The sequence below is a fragment of the Musca vetustissima genome, unplaced genomic scaffold, assembly GCF_032173495.1.
Source record: "Musca vetustissima isolate MV318-11 ecotype Yass unplaced genomic scaffold, APGP_CSIRO_Mvet_v1 utg23613, whole genome shotgun sequence".
In the NCBI taxonomy this organism is placed as follows: Eukaryota; Metazoa; Arthropoda; class Insecta; order Diptera; family Muscidae; genus Musca; species Musca vetustissima.
In genome coordinates, this window is record NW_026883625.1 from 39,091 (window position 1) to 49,652 (window position 10,562).

The window sequence follows — 10,562 nt, forward strand, 5'->3', positions numbered from 1 at the left end:
AATGGTGCACCAAAGTCTCCATATATCATTCGATTTGCACGAAATTAGGTCCAGAATGATGTGTGCTAAGTTTCATGAAAATCGGTTCAGATTTAGACATAGCTCCCATATATAGTTTTGTCCGATTCTATGTAAATGGTGCACCAAAGTTCCTATATCCTATATCGATTTGCATGGAATTTGGCACAGCGTACCGAATTAAGTCTAGAATGATGTGTGCTAAGCTTCGTGAAAATCGGTGCAGATTTAGATATAGCTCCCATATACATTTTCGACCGATTTAAGGTAAATGGGGCACGAAAGTCCCCATATATCTTTCGAAATTTGGAATAGGGTACTGAATTGGGTGCAGAATGATGTGTGCTAAGTTTCGTGAAAATCGGTTCAGATTTAGATATAGCTCCAATATAAATTTTCGTCCGATTTAATGTAAATTGTGCACTAAAGAACCAAAGATTGGCCGACCCGCACACAGTTTTGTACAATGTACTGAAGTTACTATAACCTTGTGTGTGTCAAGTTTTCTTGAAATTGGTTCAGCCCCTATATAAAAGCATCTACCGCTTTAATATTTAGCGTTAAGGAAGGTATTTAGATACAGAACTAGACCGGACATACAAAAATCGACTCAGAAAGTAATTATATGCATATTCTCAAAAGGAAATATGAGTCTATATAATTTCCTCTTGCCTGTAATAAAGACTAATACCCTGTACCACAGTACTATGGTTTGTAACAAACGATTGGTAGAATTGTCGTTATAGGTCCACTTTTTGGTATGTTCCCTATATTTTCATTTTACGTAACTGTCAGTATTCCGATGGTGGAGGGTATCCAAATTTCGGACCGGCCAAACTTCTACAAAAATTTTACTCATAAGATTTTAGGTGGGGGTCGTCAAAGAAGGGAAATACATATATATTTTAACGTTATATTTGGATTTTCTCAATTTTGAACAATGTCATGTTACTTGACATTATATGATTTTAATATATTCAGTAAAAAAAAATTATTACAAAGAGCTGTCGAATTCAAATTATTTACTAAAAACTAATTTCAAAGATCGAATTTAGATCTGGATTGCCCAACTAAATTAGGTATTGGAGGAACGAATGGAACCCTAAATTTCGGAGTTAGAATCACTGTTGGGATGTGTAGGATGTTTTTTGGGAATTTCTACTAATTTGTTCTAAATCAGGTAATATTTTGAATTTAAGGTGAACCGATAGGGTTGAAATCCTGAAATTGGCAAATAGCATTCCTATTGGACGGTATGATGTACTAAAGGTACTAAGATTAAAAAAAATTGTATTTAGGTGATCCGATAGAATGTATTTGTATGAAACGAATCCGGAATTTGGAAATATGATTTCTATTGAATTTTTCAGTACTTATTCTTATGAAAATGTATATAAATGTTTAGGACTATGTAGTAGGTGACATTTTTGAAAAACCTATAGGGATCGAATCATGAAATTTGGAATTAGTTTTGGAAATAAATACTACAAGAGTACGAAAGGTAATAAGTGCTAGATTTCTGTTGCGGTCAGAATTTCTGTGTGGAGTTGAGATATGGAGAATTTTTTGAAATATGTACCATAAGATAACAAAAGTACTAAATGGTACTAAAATGGTTATGATTGACAAATTTTGGTGTGTATGGTTAAAATAACAAGTTAAATAATTGGATGGTTTAATAATTGGAAATTCGCAATCGAAAAATCGGTCTGCAATTTTATATGAGAGTATGTCAAAGTAAAATGCTGCCAAAACAAATTACCAAATTATAGACACTTAGGCCAGGACCTTGAACACAGCGAACATTCCACGTGATCTATGTATGAGGGCAATGTAGAAAAATGGATTTATTTTACAAATATTCCTTGGAGAAGCTGGTCAGAAAATGCGCTAGGACCTTCAAAATTTTAAGAGGTGGACCTTTTCATGGCGTAGTAAGATTGACACTCAATAAGAACTCAATAGTATATTAGAGCTAACCCTATTGATAAATATGTCTTATATCCTCACTTAATCCTTATTATATGAACGGGGACAGATAGTGGTAACATTTACAAAGAGAATGAGAACCAAAAATAAATAAATAAAAATGCAGCTTATGGTGAAAACTTCGAGGTGGTGCAAATGGATTGACAAATTTTGTGTAAAGTCTTTAGAGAAATCGAAAATTGTGAGCGGAGCAGTAACGTCGAAACGGGCCGAAAATATAATACTCTACAAACTACAACTAAAGTCTAACTTTCTACGAATCTATATTCCGAGCTATTCTCAATAGTAAACCATATTATCTTCCTGTGTAAAATTTGTGATTTTTGGCTTATAAGTATGGCCTCTAGACAGACTAGAAACCTGAAAAAATACCGTCCATTTCATTCCCTATATACAATCAGACCATTACAGGTGTTGTCCCTTCCATCTGTAGAATTTAAGTAAAAGTAAAAATTCCCACATCCAAGTTTATAAAACAACAAAATTTCTATCAATTTAAAGGATAACAACTCCTCTTGGATATACTATAAATTTCTCGGGTGTAAACCTTTCAGGAGTAAATATATACCCCATAGGATTCACATTTTGTCATTTTTCACACAAACGTTGTCCCGTTAAATATTGATCAATCTTCATCAAAACAGTCATGATAGTTCTATGGTCAGACCCCTTTACAATTGTGGTCTCTAGAGCGTCCAGTAAAAAAGTCTAAAATAACGATTTTTGTCCATCTATATATAAACCAATCATGTACAAAAACAATAGGGGTCTCCTTTGGCCACATGCAAAATTTCGTGACGATTGGTCTCTAACTATGACTTGTATCGTGTTTAGAAATTATAATGGTCAGACAGGTACAAAACTTTAATACCCTGACAAAATCGACTGTAACCAGCACCTTTGACCGCCCAAAACAACCAATTGATGGGCAATGAATGAATTATTTGATTCCCGCACATTAATAAAAAAATTGTGGTCAACAATGTCTCTATAGAATACCAATAGAAGACGGGAAGAAGGCTTTTCTAGATAATGTCTTCTGTTTAAAAAATAAGGCTTTCTATCCACAGAAATCCTTCAGAAGGTCTATTTTAAAAAGACCTAACTATAGAATACTTCCCGAAAATATTCTGCCCAGGGAAGGATTTGTAGATGAGACTCTCCACATATAGGACCCACAAGACCTGCATGTGAAATACCTACCTATATTTAGTTTAACAGACTTACCGATTATTTCCTTTTTATTCAATTTAAACAAAATATAGGCATGTTAAAATTTCGTCATTTATTTCATTCTTTCAAATTAGTTTCGAATTAATTACTTCAAGAATAATCTTAAATATATATTTTATTTTTGTTTGGGGCTTATTGCTATACAAGAATCAATCATTTCCACGAAATCAATCTTAATTTTAAAACTGTTACAACAAAGAAAAATATAATAAATACAAAAAAGGCAATACGGAATATTTATTGTTGTGGTTTATTTGATGGTTGATCGGTCGGTTGGTTGGTTGGCTAGCTACTTTGGTATTAACGGTACAAACGTAGTCGTACTTTCGAAAATCTCTCGCAGTTGAAAAATGGCAAACTTACTAAGACTGGACTTATGGCAAAAGAAGCTTGAAGGACAAAAAGGCATTCGCAGCATATCGAACGAATCGAATCGTATCGTTTTGAAAATAAAAGCAGTGAACAACGTTAACGTGGCATCCGTGGAATAATACAAAAACAACCAAAAACAAAAGGCAATGAATAAGTGGTCCAGCCTACCCGGCTACCAACCAGTTGACGGTTGATAATCAAATATGAAAATGGCTGAAAGGAGATTATTGTCAGGTTGGCTGCTGGCGGGTTGGCTGAAAAAATCAATTGAGGCTGATGACATATATTTCTTCTCTACGTATGTGTGTGTGTGACAGTATGTGTGCCTGTATTTGTATGGACTCGGAAAAACTGATGAAAATGGATTTATGATGCTGCTGCTGTTGTTGCTATAGTTGAAATGGACTGGGAATTTTCAGAAAAACAAAAACAAAACATAAAAATGAGCCGTCGTTTTCACAATTAATTGATTTTATGTATTAATTTCGAAACCGCCACGTTATCTCGTACACTCAGGTATTGTGTATCTTCTCTATGTCATGGCCATTGCAATCGCTGTCACCGCCATCCTCAATTGTGCTACCACCATCATCACCGTCATCGACCACATTACCGCTGAACAAATGACGCAGGCAATTACGTTTCACGTAGAGAAAGGCGACCAGGGCACATAGCAGGAACGCAATGCCAATGGAGCTGCCAATTAGGAGGGCGCGCATTTTACGATGCGATGGCACTTCAATGATCAATTCCGTGCCGGGCACTTGGGCGCCATCATTCGAAATGGCCAACACTTGGATGGTGAATGTTGAATCCTCTTTCAAATGGCGCAGCTGATAGAAGTTGTCGAACGTTTCGACCGTGCCGACCAGATGATGTTCGGGCTCCTTCCACCAACGGACAGTGTAAAGGCGTAACGCATCGAGACCATGAAGTGGATGTTCCCAATGTAAGAGCCATCCTTGTTGGTTATTAATGGCACTTAAATTCCATGGAGCACTTAGAAAGCTGCTGGCGTGGCTGCCACCAGCACTTGGCGATTGGTAGTTAACACGTTGCTGGGATTGTTGTACGGACGACATGTCGCCTTCGACATTGTCATTGTCCGATTCGTCAACTTTCGATTTGGCTGAAATGATAAAAATAAAAGCGAAACAAAATAACGTACAGGAACCAATGGACAGGATAAAAATGAAATAAATTAAACAAAAGGATAATACATATTGTTGGAGAGGAAAGGAAAAAACACAGACACACACAAAAAGACACTTAAACACAGTTAAGCTATATTTGTGTGTGCCTGCCTCTGGCTTGTTCTGGAGTTCCGCAATATTTAATTAATATCTGATGTTGCTGCCAATGGCGGATTAAATATCTTAATTTTAATTTTGAAATTTCAGTTGGGGGAGCAATGAGAGGTAGAGCGGATTATGGAAGGCAAGATAGAGGAAAAGAGACTACTGATATTATTTAATGGAAGACCTGATATACAGCTAGTCATCTGCAGACCTTGAAAATTTATTTTTAAAAAAATCCACACCTCTATAGACCTTTGAAAAAATTCTTTAAAAATCCACGACCACTATATACATTGGAGCTATATCTAAATCTGAACCGAATTTCAGGAAACTTAACACACATGATTCTAGGTCTAATTAATTACTCTGTGCCAAATTTCGTGCAGATCGAAAGATATATAGGGACTTCGGTGAACCATTTACATTAAATCGGACGAAAATATATATGGGGGCTAAATCTAAATCTGAATCGATTTTCAGGAAACATAACACCTCATTCAAACGCTGTGCCAAATTTCGTGCAAAGCGAAAGATATATAGGGACTTTAGTACACCATTTACATTAAATCTGTCGAACATATATATGGGAGCTATATCTAAATCTAAACCGATTTTCACGAAACTTAACACACATCATTCTAGACTCAATTCAGTACGCTGTGCCAAATTTCGTCCAAAACGAAAGATATATAGGAATATTGGTACACAATTCACATTAAATCGGTCAAACATATATATGGGAGCTATATCTAAATCTGAACCGATTTTCAAGAAATTTTACGCACATCATTTTAGATCTAATTCATTAGGCTGTGCCAATTTTCGTGCAAATGGGAAGTTATATAGGGACATTGGTGCACCATTTACATTAAATCGGACGAAAATATATATGGGAGCTATATCTAAATCTGAACAGATTTTCAAAAAATTTTACACACATTACTTTAGAAAAATCCACGCCTCTTATAGACCTTGAAAAAATTTCTTTAAAAAAATCCACGCCACTTATAGACCATAGAAAAAATTACTTTAGAAAAATCCACGTCTCCTATAGACCATAGAAAAATTACTTTAGAAAAATCCACGCCTCCTATAGACCATATAACAAATTACTTTAGAAAAATCCACGCCTCCTATAGACCATAGAAAAAATTACTTTAGAAAAATCCACGCCTCCTATAGACCATAGAAAAAAATACTTTAGAAAAATCCACGCCTCCTATAGACCATAGAAAAAATTACTTTAGAAAAATCCACGCCTCTTGTAGACCTTGAAAAAATTACTTTAGAAAAATCCACGCCTCTTATAGACCTTGAAAAAATTACTTTAGAAAAATCCACGCCTCTTATAGACCTTATAACCTTTGATTTAAAAAAATCCACGCCTCTTATAGACCTTAAAAAATCATCTTATAGTCCTTAAAAATATGTATTTAAAAAATCTAGGCCTATTTTTGTTCTTTAAAAAAATCCACGCGCCAGGAAGTGTATCTTCCTTAGTGATATCCCACTCTTAGTGATATCCCCCCCCCACCTTCTGCACCAATTTTGAAAATCAAATGTATGTAAAGCCGCTGTAAAAATAAATTAAATTAACTAACAATCCAATGCTCTCTGTACAACAATACTAGTCACTAGCTGGTGACGACCAGACCATAACTTGAATCCGAACTTACGTTGTGTAGGATATCGAAATTGTTTACTGAACATGCCATCGCCGTATTTATCCTGACTCAATACCATAAATTCATATTCGCGACCCGGTAGCAAATGTGGAATGGTGGCTTCCATGACATTCTTTTGGATGATACGCATTGTACGCCATTCCTGGGCATCCGCCAAACGATACCAGACCGTGTATTCGAGGTTGGGCCGCAAATATCCTGTAAATGAAAAACAAAACCGAAAGAGATAGTGAGTGTGGGGGGAGGTAAATGCAAAAACCAGTGTCATTTAAAAAAAGGATACACCACGATACTAACTCCTCTCTATACATGCAAAGTGTAAAAATATCCGATGTTGTGTTTTTCGTTTCATGTTTGTGTGAGGATTTGTTTTTGTGTATGTGTGTAAATAAAGTGTAAATGTATTCGCTCCATATATTTTTGTTGGTGTTGTTGTATTTTTGCAAATAATTGTTGTTTATGAAATGAAATTCAGTATGGAGGTGTGTTGCTGTTTTTGTAATTGTTCTATGCTGAGGCGAGAATACAGTTGGCGGTTGGAGGTGGAGCTGCGTGGCATGCATCAACGGAATCTCAGTAATTTTTTTATTATAAGTGAATTGTAATAATTGCAATTATTTTTTTTAATTTTCCTTTTTCTTTGTAGATTGGTTTGTATTACCTTCATTGAGGTGAAAGTGGGTATTCTTAGGTTGTCATAATGTTTGAAACATTATATAGGGGGATAATAAAATTATACCAAATATTAGTGGTCTCAATGACATACTTTGGTCATCAAAAATTAAAAAAATACAGGGTATCTGCTAAAGAAAAATGTGTGCCTCTTACCCCATGACTCCCACAGGGTAGGGCGTCTCAAATTCGTAGTAGCTTAATGAATCAAAAAATATTTATTCAATCTTATTTCATATTCTTCCTCATTGAGTGTTATATTATTTTATTTATATTTATTATTTTGTAGATTAAAATTTTGCACTTGCACTCATAAAAATTCAAGGTTCAGTTATATGTGCAAAATAAATTTGTATAAAAAGCTTACCGGTAGCAGTCAGATAGATATTTGCTGAATACTTTAGTCATTTTGATAATTAAATTTATTTATAATTGTGTGTGTGTGAGTGTGAATTCTGCGTACATTCAACAAATAAATAAATAAAATTTTAACAAATTTATTTAAATTGGAAATAATGATTAAATTTTCGAAGCAGAAATTGGTCAATGGTTTTTCAGGAAAAATAAAAATTATAAAAGAATTCGAGAATAAAAATATTTTTAATAAATCCACACCAATGATAGGGGAAAAAAATGTTTATACCATTCATCACAATGTGGTCCAGGGTATTATGTCTTCGTGCATATGTTTGTAACAGGCAAAAGGAACGAGATATATATATATATATATTTTCGTCCGATTTTAGGTAAATAGTGCACCAAAGTCCCTTTCTATCCTTCGATTTGCACGAAATTTGGCACGGAATACTAAATTAAGTGTAGAATGATGTATGTTAAATTTGGGGAAATCGGTTCAGATTTCGATATAGGTCCCAAATATATTTTCGTCCGATTTTATGTAAATGGAGCATCAAAGTCCCTATATATCCTTCGATTTGCACGAAATTTGACACAGCTCGTTTATTTGGCCCCAGGACCAACCCTATTGATATTGGGAAAAAATCGGTTCAGATTAAGATATAGCTCCCATATATATCTTTTCGTCCGATTTAAAGTAAATAGTGCACCAAAGTAACTATATAGCATTCGATTTGTTCGAAATTTGGCATAGCGTACTGAATTGGGTCTAGAGTGACGTAAGTTTCGTGAAAATCGGTTCAGATTTAGATATAGCTCCCATATATATTTTCGTTCGATTTTATGTAAACGGTGCATCAAAGTCTTCGATTTACACGAAATTTGGCATGGCGTACTAAATTAAGTGTAGAATGATGTATGTTAAATTGTAGGAAAATCGGTTCAGATTTCGATATTGCTCCCATATATATTTTTGTCCGATTTTATGTAAGTGGTACATCAAAGTCGTTATATATCCTTCGATTTGCACGAAAATTTTCACAGCTTTATTTGGCTCAAGGACGAACCCTATTGAAAAATCGGTTCAGATTATGTCAGATAATGTTCGCCTGATTTAAGGTAAATGGTGCACCAAAGTACCTATATAGCATTTGATTTGCTCGAAATTTGGCATAGCGTACTGAATTACGTCTAGAGTGATGTGTGTTAAGATTCGTGAAAATCGGTTCAGATTTTGATATAGCTCCCATATATATTTTCGTCCGATTTTAGGTAAACAGTGCACCAAAGTCCCTCTATATCCTTCGATTTGCACGAAATTTGGCATGGCGTACTAAATTAAGTGCAGAATGATGTATAGTAAATTTCGGGAAAATCGGTTCAGATTTCGATATAGCTCCCATATATAGATTCGTCCGATTTAAGGTAAATGGTGTAACAACGTCCCTATGTATCCTTCGATTTCGCGAAATTTGACACAGCTCATTTATTTCGCCCTATTGAAATTGGGAAAAATCGGTTCAGATTAAAATATAGCTCCGATATATCTTTTCGTCTGATTTAAGGTAAATGGTGCATCAAAGTCCCTATATATTCTTCGATTTACACGAAATTTTGCATGGCGTACTAAATTAAGTGTAGAATGATGTATGGTAAATTTCGGGAAAATCAGTTCAGATTTCGATATAGCTCCCACGTATATTTTCGATTTGCACGAAATTTTGCACAGTCATTTATTTGGCACAAGGACGAACCCTATTGAAATTGGAAATAATCGGTTCAGATTAAGATATAGCTTCTATATATATATATATATATATATCTTTCCGACCGATTTAAGGTAAATGGTGCACTAAAGTACCTATATAGCTTTCTATTTGCTCGAATTTGGCATGAATTGCGTCTAGAATGATGTGTGCTAAGTTTCGTGAAAATTGGTTCAGATTTAGATTTAGATCCCATATATATTTTCGTCCGATTGTACATAAATTGTGCACCACACTCCTAATGTTTGTCCGATTAACACGAAATTTTGCGCAACGTATCAAATTGAGACTTGAATGACGTTATTGGGTTTGGTTGAAACTGGTGCAGATGCAGCCATAGCTTCCATAGGTATTTTGGAAGGGTGTTTGATTGAAATTAAATTTTTAACAGTGCGGCGTAGCGACTCTAAATTTTGTTATAAATAGTTTTCCATAAATGTATCCCATTGTGCGCAGACGACTCTAAATCTGCCTGAATGAAGTTAAATGTATCATAGGTTGTTTTTAATAAATCCACCCCTATGATAGGGCGGGCAACAAAAATATTTTTTAATGAATCCACGCCTATGATAGGTCAAGAAAAATATTTTTTAATGAATCCACGCCTATGATAGGACAAGAAAAATATTTTTAATAAATCCACGCCTATGATAGGGCAAGAAAAATATTTTTAATAAATTCATGCCACTTTTGGTATTCCAAAAATATTCTTTAAAATGTATCTATTTATAAATTTAATCCTTTATTTATTATCTCTGCCAATAAACATATTTGTGACAATTAAATTGAAATACATATTTTCTTCAATTATTTATTAACTTTTAGAGAAAATCCATATGTTTATACAAATAAACCTATTAAAAGATATATACAGGGACGTAGCAAAGGCTGGTCCGCCTTTTACAAAGTTTATGTTTCTAAGTTTAGAAAAAAATTCCCATGCGATACGTCCCTGTTAAATTATTATCTCAATATTTCATATTGAAATTCTTGACCAAATAAATTCAAATAAAAACCGCCTTCTGTTCATTTTGGTCTCGATCCCATGATACGAGTTCAATGACACAAATGAGTTCATTCCCTGGCATTAATCACATTAAGATTGTTATAAAGTCTATCAATGCAATTCAATTTCAATGAAGTTGAAGGAAAACCAAACCAGGAAATCCTTT

General features: G+C 34.4%; 1 protein-coding gene across 1 annotated transcript; it reads right to left on the reverse strand.

The window, feature by feature from the left end:
* Nucleotides 1–4,014: 4,014 nt before the first annotated feature.
* LOC133330548 (protein borderless-like) lies at nt 4,015–6,863 on the reverse strand. The gene is made up of 2 exons (XM_061538985.1): nt 6,587–6,863; nt 4,015–4,741 (listed from the first exon to the last, which is right to left on the reverse strand). The coding sequence occupies exons 1-2, from the start codon at nt 6,861–6,863 to the stop codon at nt 4,125–4,127; spliced, it is 894 nt and encodes a 297-aa protein (XP_061394969.1). The 3' UTR covers nt 4,015–4,124.
* Nucleotides 6,864–10,562: the final 3,699 nt, after the last annotated feature.